Source organism: Chenopodium album, chromosome 5 (assembly GCF_948465745.1).
Source record: "Chenopodium album chromosome 5, dcCheAlbu1.1, whole genome shotgun sequence".
NCBI classification, from domain to species: Eukaryota; Viridiplantae; Streptophyta; class Magnoliopsida; order Caryophyllales; family Amaranthaceae; genus Chenopodium; species Chenopodium album.
Window position 1 is genome coordinate 1046249 of NC_137838.1, and position 21894 is coordinate 1068142.

The 21894-nt window shown below is 34.5% G+C and overlaps 1 protein-coding gene across 1 annotated transcript; it reads right to left on the reverse strand.

Annotated features, from left to right (window-relative positions):
* Positions 1–1083: 1083 nt before the first annotated feature.
* On the reverse strand, positions 1084–8414 carry LOC145629969 (uncharacterized). Its single transcript, XM_081682211.1, has 21 exons — positions 8317–8414; positions 8170–8229; positions 7941–8019; positions 7096–7243; positions 6525–6633; positions 5982–6162; positions 5682–5710; positions 5383–5531; positions 4693–4795; positions 4508–4603; positions 4322–4377; positions 4087–4222; positions 3896–3958; positions 3735–3794; positions 3491–3652; positions 3193–3266; positions 3022–3115; positions 2532–2668; positions 2348–2428; positions 1766–1871; positions 1084–1514 (listed from the first exon to the last, which is right to left on the reverse strand). Exons 1-21 carry the CDS (start codon positions 8410–8412, stop codon positions 1434–1436), a joined length of 2100 nt encoding a protein of 699 aa, XP_081538337.1. The 5' UTR covers positions 8413–8414; the 3' UTR covers positions 1084–1433.
* Between the last annotated feature and the right edge of the window lie 13480 nt (positions 8415–21894).

Here is a 21894-nt window from a genome sequence, read left to right on the forward strand (position 1 = left end):
TATTTGATAAAGAAACAAATACTAATTATTATACAAAAATCAAGATATAAACTGTACACTATGTCACTATATATTAGTAGATGTTCAATTTTCCATAATTACTTGATCTTTTCAACTCATCTGGCATGATGAATAAGTCAACAAATAGATTGAGTGAATTTTTGGACATTTTACTTGATAATACGAGTACTAATTAATAATAATGTTTTAATGATTCTTAGAATCTCATCTCGATTTTTGGTCGGGAATTATTCAATGAACACAATCTACAATGACCCATGAACATGAAGCATGACTTTATAATAAAGCTAAGTTGTCTTTGCATGGACCATCTTAGAATGGCTCTAATATGAGTTTAAGTTAATGTTATCCTTTGATTCATTTAAATGATTAGTTTTAAAAGAGTGACAAACTCTAAGGGTCTGTTCTCATTGGCTGAATACGGCTGAACAAAACTGAACTAATTAGAGCTGAACTAAACTGAACTGAATATTATATAAGAGAAGGAAATTAAGAGCTGAACTGAACTGAACTTATTAGAGCTGAACTGAACTGAACTGAAAATAATCATATGAGAACAGGCCTTAAGTATTAAAACATCAAGTTTATCACGTGAAACTTATGCAAAAGCAAATCTAGTTGTATTGAAATTTTATGTACGTAGTAGTTTTTAATAGGATATAAAACATATTTTGAGCTTCGAACATTGGCTGAATTGATCCTTTAACATGGTATCAAAAGTTATGGGTTCAAATCTCATCCACTCCCAAGTTTCAAATGAAATATTTCGCACATTATAAGCAAAGGGCCCATGCTTCATCCACATTTCTGTAATAGAATATAAAACATATTCTTAGGCTTCAAACATTAGCTTAATCTTTTGGTTGAATTAGTCCTTTAATAGTTTTAAATTTGAAGATTGATGGGAGAAGTTAAGGAAGAAGAGTCCTAGCTCCCGGTAGATATATATATTTCCACAAAAACCGTCTTATAGATACCACGGAAAATATTAAAATATGAAAAGAGGGGATGATATATGCGTGTATAATAAGACTAGGTATAAATAGTACTCAAGGTAACAATCAGGGCATAGTCCGAGCCGAGCGGCCGAGCCACATAAATTTATTATACAAACCTTCTAAAAGTTAAAACATATACGAAGTACTGCTGAAAGTTTCGAAGCACCAGCCAAAACAGGCTAGGGCTAAAGGGGAATCCGTATATAAGCAAGGAGTACACGACACATAACTAAGGGGATTAGTAAAATTATACAAGCCATCTGAATTTAAAGATAAAACAACCACTGCACTGCAGGTTTCAAAGCACCCAAACACTCATACAATGGCAAGAATCAACAAAGAACCTGAGTGCATCAATTTACCAACTTTCGAATAATCCTGGACCAAAGAAGACAGGTTCACCAGTATTTGTTTCTATGGAAAAGAATGAGAGGAGGGTATGCTCGCATAAGGATCACTAAACGCAACAATATTTCCTTGGCGCGAGAAAACAATCTGCATCAATAAATGGAGATCTCCAGTTATTTCATCACGTCTACTTATAACAGATCAGAGTAAAGCTAGTAAGCGTCTCTGATATACACACACACACACATACACTTAGTCACATATTAACTGTTTCATTTCTTGTTTTGTGCTGTACTTAGATTATTGTGTTTAACCAAGAACTATTATTTACACACGAGACAAATTCCTATGCTAACAAGACATTTAAGAGAGGTATGAAAAATTTCAGCGAGAATTACCTGGTAATCCCCAAGAGTTCGGGTCTTAAACATGGATGCCATATAGTCAAAGTAGTATTCCCATGCTCGGATGAACTTCTCATCAAATCCAAGTGAACGGATTTTGCTAGAAGAATATGAAAAACAGTACAGAATTTTTTTTTAGCAGAGAACAGTCAATCCAAAGTAGACTACCTATATGAAGTTTCCAGAACTATATTTAAAACGTAGTCTATGTTGTAATTAAAAAGCAAATGCAGCATTAGTATTTGGTTTTAGGTAGCAGCAGGTAGGTCACAACCAGTGTGATTGACCCGGGTGCAGCGAGTACACAAGGAATGTTAGGTTGTCACCTTGAAGCGGAGCACCACATATATAGCATTGGCACAACGTATAAAATAATAGTATCCACGGAAAGTTAAGAGAATTTTCAGGTGGTTTACTTGACGGTCAGATTTAGAGACTTCTTAGTTTCCTTTTAGAATAGTGAATGCAGCTTCAATGCAAAATGGGGTAACATATTACAAAAGATGCAGTGAATATTCCTTGAATAATATGAAGATGAAATGCATCTGTGGTGAATAATATGGAAACAAGTCTAACCTCTGATTTTCCAGAAAATTTTTCCTCCAGCATCTGAGTGTTTGTCCATAATGCACCCCGATATTCTCCACATGTTCCACGCTGCAAAATGGAGCAGTTGATTATATCCAGAAGACAGATATCATTGGCTATCAAAAATATAAACAGCTACCTTTAAACAATTAATCAATGATGTTGCACTTACCAAAGTCTAGATGTAGCAATCATTGCTGATGTTAATCGGCTCAGAGAAGGAAGGCATCCTCCTGGGAAAATGTATTCTCTCATGAAATCTGAGCTTCTTTTATGCCCATCATATCTTTCATCTGGTATAGATATGGTCTGAAGATCGAAGAAGCGATTAGAGCATAACTCAGCCGACAGGATATAATTATAAGCATGGCCAAAATCTTTTATATTTTGACACTACTTATACCCTAGAGATGATGCAAGTCTCATACGTTCCAATAAATATATGTTTCTGCCTGATTAGATCTCCTACCAAACCCAACTTCACCACAATTTTTACAGCGATGAGCAATGAATTGTGAACCTTACTTCACACGAATAATCAGCCAAATTAAACGGTGGTACTATGTGACATACATGATCCAATCATGTGAGTTATGAAAAACACAGTCTAGCAGACATCAGTTGTTCCTGAAACACCATTTTCCAATTACACAGCCATTTACCTGAAGGACAAGAAGCCCATTTTCTGCCAACAAGGATTCACAATGCCGGAAAAAATCCTCATAGTATTTATCTCCTACATGTTCTAGCATCCCACTGATTCAAACACAAGAGCAACGGTCAGATCATAGTTAGCGAGTTATTTAAATAAAAAATCAGCAAGAGGGTCTCACCAAGACATTATTCTGTCAAATTTGTGGGAGGCTGGCAACTGACGATAATCACAGAGAAGAAGCCTTATGTGATCCTGCCAGCCCACAATTATACAGCTTATTAAGTAGCATAATAATAGTATCAGGTAATGAAGAATGAAAATAACAATGACACAAGAAGTTTCTAAATGTAAATGGATGCCTTATTTGTCCCACTCAACACAATGCATGAAGTGAGGTTTACTCATCCATTCAACATGTGTCTTCTACTCTAAAATTTTTCAAACACACATAAATTCTGATAATGCTTTTATGATACCTCTAAGCCAGCCTCCTTCACCCTTTGTTCTGCTAGTTTCAGTTGCTCCTCAGCTAGAGTGATGCCTGTGTATCGGCATCCAGTTTTCTTCACAATTTCAATAGCAAGGCTACCCCAACCACAACCAATGTCAAGTACCTCATGGTGTTTCTCTACTCTAGCCTACATTATACTCAAATGAGATATGTGAGCCTGAATGTAAGTATAATTTGATAAAAAGTAGAATGAACTGGAGAATGCTCACCTTTTCGATCAGAAGGTGGAGTTTTCTAAGCTGTGCAACCCTTAAGTCTTCGTTTTCTGACTATTATGGGATAAAAGATTTGAAGTAAAAATATTGCAACAAAAATTCTATTTTTAAGTTAGTAGCATACAGTATTGAGTTATAAAAGCCTTAACTCTGACCTTGAAGATAGCACAAGAATACGTCATTGTGTCGTCCAAAAAGAGGGAAAACATGTCATTACTCTGTGATTAACGTAAAGATGATGTCAAAAAAACTTATATACTACGTACATTGACTACGTACCTAATGCACATACATATACTCAAGAAGATATGAGAACTCAACAAAACTAGTAAATCAACTGTCATACCAAATCATAATGGCGAGCAATATTACTACGAGCTAGAGTAACCGAGTTTTGTCTGGATAAATGCTGGTAGAAATATTTTGCAGAGGTTATCCCAGCTGTAAAAAACATTGGTGTCCACCAACCCTTGAATTCAAGGCTGGAAGAAACAAAGGATTCAAATAAACAACAAATAACTGATGGGTTGGTGAAGGATGACAATGTAACATTCAAATAGGTCCTACAAGCAAGAACAAACCTATTTTTCTCATCCTTTGACGCAGGAGCATATAGATATAGGTTGGCAAGAAAGATCTGCATAAGAACTTATAAAAATCATATAAGAATGAAATATTACAACTAAAAATTACATTGGAATGTGCCAAGGAAATACATATAAGAATAACTTATTAGTATCTGAAGGCAGTACAAAACTTTCTATTACCCTGAAAAGATTCAGGAGACCTTCATTTTGGTCAACAATCGAGATGTCTCCGTTAATGAATGCATCTGCCAGACCCAAGTCAGCCTCTATGGCAACCTGAGGAAAAAAAAATAGATGAATTCCAATTGTATCAGATAAGGTTGATACACTTGACTTGAGAGAATATGTTAGTCAAGGAGAAACACCTTCCAGTAAAACTGAGGGCTGTGCACTCTTATTGCAGTTTTCCAAGTACATCTTTTGTCCAAACCCTCAAATTTCAGAACGGTGCCTCCATCCTCCAACAGACTGCCACAATTACAAAAGACAAAAAGGATAAGCAGACTAACAAATAATTTCACCAAAAGAAAAATGAAATACAATGCTTTTCAACTCATGTATATTGGGGCTGTATAGTTCAACAGCTAGACATGAGGGGAGCAGGGAATGCAGAGGCCGAACATAAAATAATGACATATATCAGTCTCAACACTAAAGATCAAATGAAGCAGGGAGACAGCAGCACACCCAACAGATAGGAGAATGCATCTTCTTCAATTTTAATGCCTTTCATTATCTGACATCCACCAATGCAGCATAATATACTATAATATACTTAATTATAGACTCTTTCCAGGCCAATTCTACCATAGCATCTTATACCAAAAACTGATATACCTATGACCAGTAAGAGACTCCTTACTAATAGGGCAATTTGCATAACATGCATTGACTTGGGGCATTGCTTGGGCCAATAACAGCATATCATCAGAAAAAAGGTCATAGTTTATCCTAAAAAACAGTGCGTAAAGGTCTAATTGTAATATTTCTATGGACAAAGCGAGTATTTTACACAGGTCACAGATCTCATGCATGCTCAAAGAGATAGGACTTACATTAAACAGCCAGCATGGATAAAACGCTGTAGGAATCTGGATATATAACTGCGGGCTATAGCTTCTGTCCAAGAAAACACCATGTTTTTAGGGTTTGCAACTGGAGTGTAGTTCCTTTTAAGAACAGCATTGGCAGCAATTAACCCAGCCTGACAGATAGATACACACCCATCCGCGGCATTATAAACTCATTTAATAGAAAATACACTCAGAGAGTATCTTCAGAATGAAAAAATGGTTCTACTATTCTGTTGTGGTAATAGTCTGGATTCTGGATCAGTATAAACAAAATTGTGTACCTTCAATCCATCCTCGTGGAAATCGCAGCCTGAGAATAAGAAAAAGAAAATTACAGTAAAGTGACTCTGAGAAGCAGTGATAGTTAGCATTTTAGCAACTGTATGTTCTTTTAGTAATAGCTACTAGTATAAAAATCCAAGCATGGCATTGGAAGCTAATATTTTTAGAAACATAACTCTCAGACCAAATGATAATTCAAATTTGCAGCCTCACCCCTGTACCAAGATTACTTGATTATTGAAGATAAATGTGAATGTATAATCTATGAATGTATATCAAACTATTTTAATCAAACATACCATGAGATGCTCCACAGAACCAAATTCCTCGCTTTCCTTGAATATTACCAAGCTCAATTGAGGCCTTCATTGTACCAACAGAAGGTACAAGAAAACCACTGGAGCTCTTAAGCAGAATGTTTTCTGGTGGATGAGTTGGATTTAAAGTCAGAAGAAAAGGCGGATTTATCTCAGAAATATTCTGCATGAACAAAGCACAAAAAATCAAACAAGGTACACATTGAGAGATATGAGATTATGAGTGACACCAGCACACAATCCACCTCAGAGCACTGACTGAAGATGTGCGGTGCTTTAGAGCTAGTTATAATACCAGCCATGCTTATATTACAAAAACAGTATACAGCACCATTGGACTTTGTTTGACAATAGACAACAGCTGTAGCAGTTGTATCTTCAATTTAAAATGCTAGAAAGTCAACACACATATCATATATACAAGCATACAACAGTAAACCATTGTCAAATATCCGATGCACACAAGAGAGCTTCAAAACATCAATGACACAATGTCATCTGATAACAAGGAGAATCAGCACACACCTGCAGCACATTAAGCCAGTATGTCAATGTGCTCCCCTGAAAATTTAGTGCACTCCATGCTGCTGGATTTCGGGGCATGAATTTTTTGTCCTGATGAAGGTATACATCACTGCCAATCAAGAGTTGAAAATTTCATATTAATTATTAGGAAATTGCATAAATAAAATCAGCATATTCATCCTACAAATATCAAAAAGACAGCTAACAACAGAGACGTGAAGCATAATAATAACTTAGGGAAATTGTAAGCAACTCTTCTCAAGTGTCATCATAAATCATAATACAAGATAATGTATGCACAGCTTAAGTGTACAGAGCATGGTACATCATAAGTTGCACACATCATCAGGAGAGAGATTCTAAAGTGAGAAATAGGTTATGAAAGTAATCAAGTTTTTTAAAACATGAAAACAATCAACAATTCTCACACATATACAAATATTGAAGGTGCAAATTAACAATGGGTGCAAGGGCACAGGTAATACACATAGAACCAATCGTGTCAAACAAGTTCAATGAATATGCAGACACCAACTAATGCACCATCTAAACTTAAAAAAGAAATCCACACCTGTAAACATATTGAAAAGCACCGAGTATTCTCATTTCATCATGTGTCACGTCTTTTCCTAACATCCTTATGGCATCAGGAGCAGGAACAGCTATAATGCATCCATCGTATAAATCTTTTGAACCATCCTCACAGAACAAAGTACACCCTGCAAATGCAGTGATATGCTATTCAGTATTAATACTGTGGGACCTCAATCCTGAAAATGGAGAGGGATAAATCTAAAATTTTCTTCCCAAAAATGTTGTAATTTTGGTCAATGAGGTATAAAACTACATCTTCACAAAAATGTTTGATTGCATTCGCTTTGCTTCAACTACATACCTCAACTTGCTTCCAACTTTCCATGAAAGACAGTATGATTCTACATGTTTTAAGCTTATTTAGAACTGCCAACTAGGACTCTAGGAGCAGGATGTTGGTTATACATGAAGGGGATGGGTTGGTTCATTTAAAAAAACCATTGTAACACATATAAGGCTAAAGAGACTCTCTAACCTTTGCATAATATTTGAAGCTTAGTTCATATTCAGTCAATGACCAATGTACTAATAAAATGGTGCCTACAAATTGTAGCGGCTTGATTTCAATATTCAATACGCTTCATACAAGCATTTCTTTCTCAAATTGTAAAATCTTGAATTCAATATCATTCATACTAGCATTGCATCCGTATGCAATAATTTATATCAACCACTTGCATGCAAAAAAATTCTAATTGTCTACCATGGACTTAATCCATTGCTGAGAATTAAGAAAAAACAAATATTTTAAAGTACAAGAAAAGACAACTATAAGAATCATGTTCCAATCATAAACAAAAATACATAAATACAACTACTAACCTTTATCACTTGTTGAAACAAACTGCACTTCACAACTGGTTCTTATTTGAGTTCCCCTAACTTCCAGCTCCTCTCTTAGCTACAACAGATATCACAACTTACTAAGGACGTGACAAAAAAGAAATCAATAAACTAGCAGGGAACGAAATGACTATTGCTTCAAAAGCATTGCAAAATATCCTGCCATTAAGAAATGTTTTGCCTCCATAGAATAAAAAGTAATTAATACCTTATTCACATATTGCTGTGAGCGTCCTCTCATAGTAAGCCATTGTGGACCGCCAGATAACTGCCAATACCAATGTTTACTTAATCAGTGGGATTAAACACGACCAAAAGACAGAAAAAAGCAAAAAAAACTGTCAATGATATCCACCTGAAGTAAGTGATGGTTGCGACAAAAGGAAAGGGCCGAAAAGGCAGAGAAATCCATCACTCTCTCTGATGGGCAAGACCAGATGGAAGCACACATGGGAATCTACAAAGAAAAATTTAACATAAGCTCTTGCTTGAAACAAGGTAAAACACAAACAAGATTAATTTTCAGCTTTTTAGCTCAACAAATATCAAGTTGAGCTGAAAACAGTAGTGCTTGACTCCTTAACAACCTGAACTTGATCACACAATTCAGTACATTTTGCAGCATTTATCATAATATTATGCTTCTCGAAATGAATGCTATCTTAACGCAGAGGTCAGATTTAAAATATATCCTTCCAAACTTTCTATTATTTTTACAAATTTAAGATTGTAAAGGAGATAAAAGCTAGCCTCGGTTCAAGTTTGATCTCCACTACTCAACTCAGCTCCTTTGAAAGTTATAACCCTGACTAGAGCACTAAACCATCTGAAAAAAAACTTTGGCAATCTCACCAGATAAGCTTTTTGGAACAACTCAGAGTAGCTCCTCGACTTGATGAAATGGCCAAGGGTTTCAGTACAATCCATATCTGGATTATTTTCAAGAACTTCAAGGTACCTTCATGAAGAAGGAAGGAGTGATGAGATAATAACCATCATCAGAGCAACAAACGTAAAGAATACTACATAAACAATCATACAACAATTTTATATTTCGACAGCATGATAAGATAAAAGCAATTATGTCACAACAAGAAAGGAAAAGGTTTCAGCAACATGAAGGTCTTACATGATCACATCATCTTTGAATTTCTTAATTTCTTGGAGCATTTTCCAAAATTTTGGCCTCACTGCATTACTTAACTGTGCAAGATAACTTCTCAGCCCATTTCGGCTTCCCCACTCACATCCTTGGCCTTCATCTGAGCTCACAGAAAATGACATTTCAGAGGCTTCCACCTCGATACCAAGACCATCGAAAAGCTCTGCCACATTTGGATATGAAACCTGTCAAGCAATATGAAATTTTCATAGTTGGGAGAAGAGTGGAGGGCTTATATTGTACATATATACTTTTATTTTGAGTTAGTCCACAAAAGCAGTACTCCATACCAACAAAATCATTAAGTACACCTAAATCAATCTTACTGAATATAACTATATAAGCATACTGAACTGAACTGAATTGGCCTGAATGGTAGATAATACTCCTATATATGAAGTGTACTACATATCTTTCTTCATATATGGCATCCAAAGCCGTAAAAGTCCAACTATACTCCAATCCGCATACATTGAGATTCCACATTTTATACATGGGCAATTCTTCAAGGTAAACTTCCCCTACAACATCTGATAATAATGTGGCTTTGTATAGTTTACTATGACCATCCCTAATCATTAACATGAAAAGACTTCTAATCCTTTGGTTACATGATAATTTTTATAAGGGGGTAATTGCTGATAAGTTTGCATGCACCAAAAATGAAAACCTTACAAAATCATATTGTAGTTGCTCCACTGAATATACTACCTCCGTTACAGATTTTGTGCAACGATATGACATAAAGTAGAGAGGAAAAATGTCCAATCGTTGTACATAACCTGTAACGGAGGTAGTAATACTCGACGTGCAGTGAGTGAATAACTCAGTGGAGCTACACTCACGTTCCGTGGTCTCGACCCGGGATCGAGCACATCCTCGGGCATTCCCAGCCACAGTTTTCTCGTGTGATAGGATGGGTTGTGTGGGCCCCACTTCCCCCCCCCCCCCCCCCCAAAAAAAAAAAAAAAAAAAAAGAACAATAATACTCGACATTATATATAAATTCATTATCATACTTACATTTTTTATTTATATTTATAATATTCCACATTTCAATTTACTAGCCCCATTATTCTATCTCGAATGTTTCAATTTATTTGCCCTATTATTCTAATTGTGATGTTTAAATTTAGAGAAAATACAAGTTAATCACCTTAATAGATAAAATCTGTTTATCAAAACTGTAAATAAATCAACCACATTTTACCTATGTTACTTGGACTCGGATGAAGTTTCAAATTAGACACGGGTGTCCAAGCATCGGACTCGCCCATTTTCTTGAAAAAAGTTGTGTTTTTAGTTAAAAATGAAGTGTCCAAGTGTCGGTGTCGGTGTCCGACACAAGTCGTGTTGACACGGACACGTGAGGTAAATCAAAGAGTTTGAGTAACATAGCATTTTACTTAAACAATAGACCCCATGTGAGTCAATATAATTACGAAAATACAATACTGACTAGACATAATTGTTGATTTATTTATAGTTTTGCCAAAATGTGCTAAATTGAGACTTCTTTTCCAATTTACTTGTCCTTTTCCTTCAAAATAAATATTTTGTCAATGGTTTCTCTCGACTTGGGTTCAACACTCATTTATTCCTATCCACTCGCGTAAATTCTTGTGCAAATGTCTATCGGGCATTTAATTGGAGCAACAATATGTCTGTCTACCATATACGAAGTATAAGATCTATTGAATTTCACATGTCCTTCCCTTGAGTTTTCATATCCCTTTTAATTACTATCTCCGTTTCTTTATAGTTGCGATAAAAGGGTTATTATGTGTGAGACATAAAACATTCTTTTATTGTGACTAAAAAAGAAACAACGATAGCATTTGAATACATTCATGTCTTCTTTCCTACATGGGATACACCTATAAGGCTATAACCTATCCCTCTCATTTCATCTAGGGGTGAAACAAACTCGGTTTAAAACCGAACCAAACCGAAAACCGAACTGAATAAGAAATTTGGTTCGGTTTTTTTTTAAAGTGGTTCGGTTTCGGTTTTAAAATTAAAAAAAAATCGGTGTGTGGTTCGGTTTCGGTTTGCAAAAATGAAAAACCGAACAAAACCGAAATATAAGCCCAATCCAATCAAACCCTAGCCTAACTCTGAAATGCCTTAGGTATATAATACAAAAAAACAAAAAAAGCCCTAATCACTCAGCCTCTCTCTCTCCACCCTTTCTCTCTCCTTTCCTCATCTTTCTTGCGGATTCCACCATGGCGCCATAGCCCATTCTCTCTCCTCTCCTCTTATCTTTTCCTTTTTCTTGTCTTTCTCCTCGCCACCATTAACGAACACAAACGAATTCGCTTTCAAATTCGCCCCCTTCACCATCTACGACCACCATCAACTAAATTCAAGGTTTTCATGTCAAATTCGACCATGAAAACTCTAGATCTAGAGTTTTCATGGTCGAATTTGACCTTTAAAACCCAAATTCAATGTTTTTTTTGATGGAATGTGAGGTATGTCCTCTTTTTCTTTCTTTTAATTTGGTTTGAGTAATTTTTTTCTACTAATTTATGCTGAACTTCTAATGTATGTCCAATTTTTTCTGATATTTCGGTGCTTTTTATTCCAATTTTGGTTTTATCTTAATTATTTCGAGATTAATGTTTGCGGATTTGGGTTAGGGGTGGTGAGATAAGGTTAAAACTTGTTTAATTATGTTTGTATGGATTGGTTTGGTTTGGTTTGTTTGATTCGGTTTTGATTGGTTTGGTTTTTTTTTGCAAATTTTGATGTTTATGGTGCTTGATATGAAAATTCGGTTTGGTTCGGTTTTTTTTTTTATGAAACCGAAATAAATATGGTTTGGTTAGGTTCGGTTTCTAAAGTAAAGCGGTGCGGTGTGGTTTCTAAAATCTAGAAACCGAAATAGAGTGGTTCGGTTTCGGTTTGGGCAAAAAACCAAACCGAAAACCGAACTTTCACCCCTAATTTCATCTAACCTCTTCTTAATTCTTTCATCTCCCAATTTCACTTTTTCATCAAAAATACCAACTTCATCATTTACTAGCCTTGTTAAAGTGTTCAATTTCCTGGTATCTATCTTCTATTCTTCTACTAAACTAAAATAACTAGTCATCTTAAAATCAAGTAAGAAAGTGAAAATACAATTTCAACAACAGATAATACTTAAATTACTATTGTAGAATGCAAATATCAATCAGACATCAAGTACAAATTCTATCAAAGAAAAATTCCAATAAAATAAGGGTGCAATTGCATAATTAAGAAAAATGTATCAACAATCGAGTACCTTGGCCCTTGGGTGTGATTGCATTTCCACATTATTTTTGAGTGTTGCCAAATAAAGAAATACGATTGCATTTCCAAACCCTATAATTATTTTAGTTTTACGTTTGTTTTTTTTTTTGACGGAGAGAATTATTTGTTGAAAAATCAGTGTGACTAATCATGAGTTAGTCATTTTCCCTCCTAAACTCTTTTTATTTTTTGTAACTACTAGATTTATTGTGAATGCCTCCAACAAAAATGATCAAAACCTACGATATTTATTATGAATGGACAACTATGCCCTTAGTATTTCACTACTATCTTATCTCCAATCACCAACACATTGACACCACCACCCTAATCGGCGACGACCACCACCACCACCCTAACCGGCGACGACCACCACAATCCCCTCAATGACGACCCACCACCTCCATTCGTCGAGGAGAAGGTGGTGGCATTTTTTTATTTTCGGCAACCATACCAACCGAAAGCCCAAAACCAATTACAGGCCACGGTAATCGGTTTTGGGCTCGGGTTACCATGGAAACTGCTTACCAGCTCCACGGTAATCGAAGCCCAAAACCGATTACCATGCGCGGTAACTGGAGCCCAAAACCAGACCGTGCATAATAATCGATTTTTGGTTCTGGAATCCCCGCACGGTAACCGGTTTTGGCATCTGGTTATCGCGATTGCCGGAAATTAAAAAAAAAATTGCCACCTTCCCGCGCGGTGAGGGAAAGTGGTGGGTCATCATAGAGGGGGGTGTAGTGGGTCGTTATATATAGAGAGGGTGATGTGATGGGTTGTCGTCTTGCCGGTCAGAGTGGTGGTGGTTGTCGTCGATTGGAAGGGATGGTGGGTTGCCGAGGAGGATAGGGGGTGGTGTAGTAGTAAGGGCATGGTTGTCCATTAGGCGGTGGTGATCATTTCAGACGGCGGTGTATAGCAATTCACAAAAAAATACTCATTTTTTTTTTAGTTTTATTACTTTTACATGTATTAATTATTCTACGAGCATTATTATCTAATTATTTATTGTTATGCACATATTTCTACATACATTAAATTAATCGATTAACAAATTTCGTTTTTTATTAATAGGTTGACTATTATTGCCTTATATTTATGTAAAGAATACTATATTTTAAAAAACTTTTCTGTATTAATTTTAAAAACTAAGCATGGTTCGGACACTATCTAGTTTATAGTAATACGTGAGAAGAGGGATAAAAAAATTTAAAAAAAAATGTGTAATTTTAGAATTATTCTTAGTGTCATCCTTGTTTTTTGTCAAAAACAATGTAGAGGGTATGTTGAATTGAAAGAGGGGAGTTTTGTAAACCAGTGTGCTATTTGACCCTAATCTTTGAGACTTGAGAGTGGATCAGCGTATCATTGTCATTGATGGTAGGCTATAAAACAAATAATTAAAAAAAGAAAGACTAAATAAACCGTAAAAGTATGATAAATGAGATTCAATGAATTGTCCTATAATACTATAGCGTATTAGAAAGAACATACATAATAAACAAATAGTAGCCTAAGTTAGAAAAATAATGTGCACATGATCAACCTTTCTTTCTTATTGACTTGATGAGCCTTGGGGTTATACGCTAATGTGTAAAAATATATATACTTCCTCTATTCCACAAATATTACAATAAGGATAAAATTACGCATTCCAAAACACATTTTATATGTTAAACATCTACTATTGATATTAACAAGATTCTACATGACTATATTTTACGTTACGTATAAATCATAATATGTGGTCAAACAAGCGTGATGTGTAGTGCAAAAGTGCAGTGAGTTGTTGCAATATTACTATAACATAAGAAGTATATTATTCTATGTTGTTATTTATAAATGCATGATAAAATCACACTTTAAATGGCGTTATGCAATAATAGAAATGATAATGTACCCGGTTGAAAACCATGAAACCAAGGTCAAGAAAAATGCAATCAACATTAACGGTTTTAGCATGGCCACCCAAGTAGTCTTCCTTCTCGTACAACACCACTTTAACTCCTGCATTAGCAAGCTCATATGCTGCTCCTAATCCACTTATTCCACCACCAATTACTGCAATTGATTTCATTTTTTTACAAATTTTTCTGATTTTCTTCACACTTTCCTGCATGAAAAACAAACATCACAGTCACCCTATTACATAAATTAATTAATTAGCTAGAAGATAAAGAAGAAATTAAATAGTGTTAGTAGACCAAAGTTCAAACTCATGGTTGAAGTTCAGGAATATATTTTATACTCTTTCCTGCATGAAAAACAAACATCACAACCACCCTATTACATAAATTAATTAGCTAGAAGATAAAGAAGAAATTAAATAGTGTTAGTGGACCAAAGTTCAAACTCATGGTTGAAGTTCAGGAATATATTTTATACTCTATCACGCCCCTTACACAGGAGAGCCCATTGAGCCCATTAACCTGATGGTCAAAGCCCAAGAATATAATAGTTGTAAAAATCAATGGTTATTGTGTGAATTGTTGAATACTCTATACTTCAACCATGAGTTTGAACTTTTTTTTTGAAAGAACCATGAGTTTGAACTTTTGGTAATTAGTTAATTAATATGAGTAGTTATTAGTTAATTAATATGAGTAGTTATTAAATAGTGTTAGTAGTTGCATCATAAAAAAAAATAGTGTTAGTAGTTATCACGAAATATTTTGTAGTTATTAGTTAATTAATATGAGTAGTTTTTTATTTCTTATCCCTTCCTAGATTTCTTGGATAAGTCTTAAAGAACATAAGAAATTTTGTTTTTAATTAATCAATTAATCATGTACTCCCTCCGTCCCCAAAAGCTCGACCCTTTTGGCCTAATTTTAGTCCCAAAATGATCGACCATTTTATAACAATATTTGTGCAAAATTACCTCCCCATATAAAATTTTGTTTTTCATTTATTTTTAGTACTTTCCATCTCTACTTTTTTTACAAACCCTATATAAATTTATCTTTCAAATATACTTTTACTTTTTTTATTTAACTTTCTTAATATCCGCGAAATCAACCCAAAATGATCATTCTTTTGGGGACAAAGGGAGTATAATTTAAGTAGATTTTGATACTCCATACTCATCAGTTATACAAAAAGTTGACTTTTAGATATTAGTGGGATCGTGGGAGTTATTGATGATATGACATAGGAGAGAGATTAACCCTCGATTAAGATACTCCATACTATTGATGCTCTAAGAAACACGTACAAGGGAATTGAAGTGAAAAGTAATTACTACCTCCGTTTATATATGTTGTTATAATTTGCAAAGATTAGACATTTTTCTACTCTACTTTATGTCAAATTGTTGCAAATTATATGAAACGGAGGTAATATTAAGAGGAGTAACAATAAGTTAAGGGGTTATATACATACCTGAATATTTAGCAGCTTGTGAGTTTGGATTTAATTACCTCAACTCTCAGCTTAGCTAGAGTGAAAAAGATAGATATGAAGAAGCAAGTTATTAGCACTAACAACGTCCTCTTTTATAATGTCCTACATTCGGATACACTTCCAATAATAAACGTGAAAAATGGCTTCAAAAGGTTGACTATAAACAGTTTAATTATGTTTAGTTGTTACTTAAGTTATACGTAAACAGTTGGCCTTAGCTTTTTTTTTACGTAAATAATTGTACCAGCTAAGCAATTAGCGCATAAACTAATCTACATGTCATAATTATTGTTATTATAAAATCAAAACTCCTTAATAACTATTTTAACTTAGGACTCGAATGATGCCCCATGTTAAAATGCTATTGATATATATCACGATGATCATATATAAGTATAACATGCCTTACTATTAGTAGACACTATTGGATAGTGTTATAGTTGAGATTACAAGTTCAAATCTTACAAAATTACATATATTTGACGATTTATTAATTATTAATTATTTTTTTTTGAAACATATTAATTATTAATTATAAATGGTAAAATATATTATAGGAATAATACACTTTAATAATTCTTAATATGGGCTATTTACTTCTAATTATTCTAACTAAGGTTTATTATCTAATAATCTCAACTATGTTATGTGTGTTTGCCTCCAATAATTCTAACCGGTGAACACAAAGTCAACGACCACGTGTCAACACGTAATTGGCTCAAAATTTTGTAATTTTTTTTTTAAAAAAAACGTTGATTGTTGCCAACCTTAACCTCCACGACTCCAACTCCTAACTTATACAACACCAACTATTCAACATCAACTACTCCCACCAAATCCAAGCAACGAACAGCCCATCAGCAGCTCTAACCTCGCCGAAACCCTAACCCCACCCCTAACCTCGCTGGAAAACGGTCGGCCAACCCCCCTTAACCACTGAAAATGCATGTCGGACGTCCTTTACCACCCATTCCCGACCCTTGAAACCACCCACCATCCTAGCCTCGACCTCCACAGCCAACTTTTGTTTTAGTAATACTAGTGCAATAGTTATAGATGGATAGAATTGGAATATCTCTTATTAAGCCAACGTATTTCTTAATCTTATTGTATACTAGTATAAACTTATTAACCTTTTAAGGAGCGTAATATTCAACCGATAGATCATAGCAAGTATTTTGGGATGTATTAGAGGGAGTAAGTTCATCTATTCATGTCCAGTGTCTGTTGTATGATGTCCGAAAAATTAAAAATTATGATGAAATTACTCAATTTTTTGTGCATTTTAGAGGAAAATACACAGTTTTATTGTATAAAAACACACAAAAGAATTGAAGTATAAACTGTAAAAGGAGTAATAATTATAACACTATAAGTTATTTACCAGAAGAGAAGTCGTTGATTTGAATTTCTACGCACACACCTTGTATATGTATTATGATTACCAAAATCTTTAGCTTGAATGAGCTCTAATTAGAGATAGGGCTGTACACCGGTCCAAAACCGGACCGGACCTGAATGGACCGGGACCTGACCTTGATTTTTAAGGACCGGAGACCGGACCTGAATCAACAGGTCCGGTTCCGGTCCAGACCTAATCAATCAGGTCCGGTCCGGGTTTGGACCTGAATAGACCTGATTATTTTTTTTTTTTTTTTAAAATAAGATGAAAGTGCTGACCTGTTTAGACTTGTTTGGACCTGTTATGGACCTATTTAGACCTGATTAGACCTGTTTAGACCTGTTTGGACCTGTTTATGGACCTATTTAGACTTATTAAATAAAAAAAAAATAGTTTTACCGGTTTCAGGTCCAGACCTGAAATTTTCGGGTTTTACCCGGACCGGACCTGAAACCCGGAATCCTAGAATTTCAAGGACCGGGACCGGACCTGAATCTGCAGGTCCGGATCAGGTCCGGTCCCAACAGGTCCGGTTCAGGTCGGTTTTCAGGTCCGGGCCAGTTTATGTACACCCCTAATTAGAGAGGTCACATGCTATTTCTTCGCACACACCTTGTGTGTCAATCTATCGTTGTATTTATAACCTTCAATAGGGCTCTAAATCCGTTGCTTAATTAAGCAACTAGAGCATTTAATTTAAAGATATCAGTCTATCAAGTCATCATTGTTATCAAAATCCTGGGTTAGTAGACTAGACACTTTAAGAGTGGAGAATGCATGAGGAGAATAAGGAAATCTCCACGGCTCCACCCTAAAAATCTATCCCTCGCTAAATCTCATACCTACTTGTATATAATATATGCACATTATGAGATTACTACATAAAACTGCATCATTTAATTTTTTAAAAGAAATTTTTGACTTGTTTAACGTGTATGAATAAGCGTATGTTGAAAATGCCTCAAAAAAATTAATAAACAAAACTATGCATGCACACAAAACTATGAATAAGCGTATGTTGAAAATGTCTAATTGTTTCATTTAGGCCTCTCGTTTCACCCTTGTTTTGATGAAACTATTTGATTAGCTAAATACAATTAAAATGCTTTAATGGTTTGGTCAAACTGTTTATAACTTTATATATGTCTAATTGTCTAATTTAGGCCTCTCGTTTCACCCTTGTTTTGATGAAACTATTTGATTGGCTAAATACAATAAAAATGTTTTAATGATTTGGTTTTTGACTATTTACAGTACGATAGTCATAACTAATGACCTCAAAAACATGAACTACTACTAAATTCTGTCAATTCTGATTTGTTAAACTTATAAAGTCAGAAAATTAGTTCCAAAAAATGATGCAATTAGCTAATGAGTAGTTGGTCTAATGTTCAATAGTAGTTCCTTATTTGGTGTCAAAAATGCAGAGCCAAGCCGCCTATAGAATGAAATGAACAACATCGTTAATTAGATTGTGTTTCCCTCACCTACTACGGACGGATTTTAAATTTTTAATGTTTATCCCTTCGTTAAGTAATTGTCTCATCTTAAATTTTGTAGGTCGATCAAATTTCTACTCTATTAGCACGCTGATCAATGTACAATTTTATTGGTTAATATCTTTAACATGGTGAAATCATAAAAAGCGGTTATTAAAAAAATGTATATGAGGACAATTAAACCAAGATCCCACATGATTACGCATTATCGTAGATATAGATATGACTGCAAAAGTTAGTTAAGATATAGTTTGTGAATAGTGCAAAAGTCAAATGATGTCAACTAAAAAACGAAGGAAATAAGTATTAAATATCACGGGTGTAAAATATATACTACGTAGTTAATTTGCGTTTTTGAATAGGTTACTTCATCCACTCCCCATACAAACTACTAATAAAGTACTATTAAATAGAATGAGTAGGATAAAAACAAAATAACAACTCATAAAAATCAACAAAAGGGTAAGAAATTGCTTAAAAAATCATTTTAAAAACTGAAGGGAAATTCTCAATGGTGACCTCCAACTTCTGCTACGCACACATGGTGACCCTCATGAAAATCAATTATACCAAATGACCTTGTTTAATATTTTATCGTATTTATAAGCTTATTTCATTATTAAGTAGTTAATTAAACCTAATTATGGTTAGATTGTTTTTATTAAAAAATATGAAAAACTAAAAAAATTAAACCAACCACAGTGGGGTGAGCATCGGACGGGTACCCGTACCGTTAGTACTAACGGTTCGGGTACCCAATAACCAAAATCACTAAAAGTGATACCCATAACCGGAACCGATTAGTACGGGTACTCGGACTTCGGGTACCCAGATTTTCGGATCGGTTATCGGGTACCCAATAAGATATCCAATAATGATAATTAAACTTAATTATGTAGTTATTATGATATAATTTACAACTAATTAACAACAATACCATATGATCTTGACCAAATTATTAATAATATTACTAATCATTGATATTATAAAGTGATTATGAAGTAAAGTAAAAGTTTGGATTTATACTAATAGATTTAAGTAGGGTAAAAAAGCAAAAAAAAAATGCTTATCGGATCGGGTAACCGTTAATTTTAAAATGATACCCATAACCATATCCGATAACAAATTATCGGAATGTATACCCAAATCTTATGGTTATCGGATCGGGTACTCTAATTTTCGAAACGGTTACGGATCGGTTTTTCGGGTTTTCGGGTAGTTTTGCTCAGCCCTAAACAACACCCACCTCCACCGAACCAACCTGCCCAGCGACTATCTCCCATTTCGAGGACGCTTCTCCAAGCTCCCTTCGTCGGCGATGCTGCTCCACCTCGACCACCGCCCAACCAAAACCCCCAACCCGCCAAAGACTCTCCTTCTCAGTGCCACCACCACTTCTAACCAATAGGTTTGAACAGGCATAAGCCGGTGACTCAATTGACAATCATGCTGATTCAATCCATACCCATTATCCTCCCCCTTCTAATAAAAGAATTGTAACCCCCACCCCCCCCCCCCCAAAAAAAAAAAAAAAACGACGTATTTCCCTCTTTTTCTCCCCTCTTTCCTCCTTTCTAACAAACCATTATTCCCTTAGTCCTTACCTTAACTTCACTCCCACACTTCTCCTTTCTTCCAAAATTTCCAAAATCTTAGGAATTTCAATAACACCCATAGATGAAATCAAATCAAAATCAAGCCTTGAAACCTACCAAGCAATTCCAGGCCTTGAAACTTGCAATGTCACTTCTTCTCCAATTAAAATGTCAAATTTTAAAACCCCCATTTCAAATCCAAATGTTTCAACAATGGTTTTCCTTGTCTTTCAATGGCGGCCAAGAAAGAGGAGATCAGAGAGAATTTGAACCCACTACCTACCCAGTTGCTCGAACACCCTCTCGCGTTGCTTGCACTTGTACCCCCAACCCGCCAAAGACCCTCCCTCTCTCTCCTTATAAGTGGAGTTAAGGATAGATGATAAAAAAAATAAACAAAAAAGACATCATAAAATAAACAAAGTAAAATTGGGTAGAACTTAGAATAACCGATCAAAACAGAAATTTAGTAAGACTTAAGAAACCAGAAGTAGTAATTTGAAATTAATTTTTTTACGGGAAGAAGAAAGATTTGTAAAACATAAAATATTTAAGATGTAAACCTTTTACAGTCAAAACCATAACTATATATTTTGCAAATCTAGCATAACAAACACTCCACCGCTTCAATCTTAATGTGAGTAGTGATTTTTTTTTTATGTGTTCATATCTTTCTAAATAGAAACCTTCTCAATCTGCACTGATGTTTGATCGTATAGTTGATGACAAACCATAAACCCATATGAATCCAAACACTTCCCAATATTTTAGAATCCTTAAAATAAAATTTTCATCCTTAAATGATAATCAAAATCCCAAAAAATTGGAACAATCTCTTATAAATGGAGAGAAAAAAAGTGAAGCATGACAAAATTAAATTATAGGGTTGCCATTTTTTTAAATGGAATAATTATTAATTATCACTTCTTTATAGGCCAGACAATGCCAATGTCAGCCAGTATTGGACGTTACAGGAGATTCGACAACTTGGTTCTCATTTTCATCATTTTAACCTAGTTAAAGATAGATTGGGACAAGGTTCAAGCAACACACTTAATTGCTAATAATTGTCGTACTACTCTAGTTAAGTTTTGTGTTTTAGTTCGACTTTGGTTTGCTTATAATATGCTTTTGTCAAAAAAAAAAAAAAAAAGAAATACATTCAATAATAAATCCTTTTTTCTTTTTTTCTTTTCTACCTTATTCTCTAGCTATTTTGGTTCGTTGTTTATGTTCTACTCACCATGTTTCATTATTTTTATGGCATACCCTTTTTACAATCTTACATATTCAAACACACAATAACTACACATTTTATACCTTCTTTCCTACTTTAGTCACCTCTTTCTTATTACCTTTTCACATTCTTTATCTTACACCCATTTACATTCTTTAATAACATTCTAAAGTGTTTTCACCAAAAAAAAAAAAAAAAAAAAATCTAAAATGTGTACTATAGTAAGGATTTGTTCTCTACAACTTATTTCAGATACTTATTACTTAATAAATTCAAATCAGATCAGAAAGATTCAGATCAGAACTTTTGATTATCATTACTTATTGCTAAATATCGTTAATTGCGTATTAA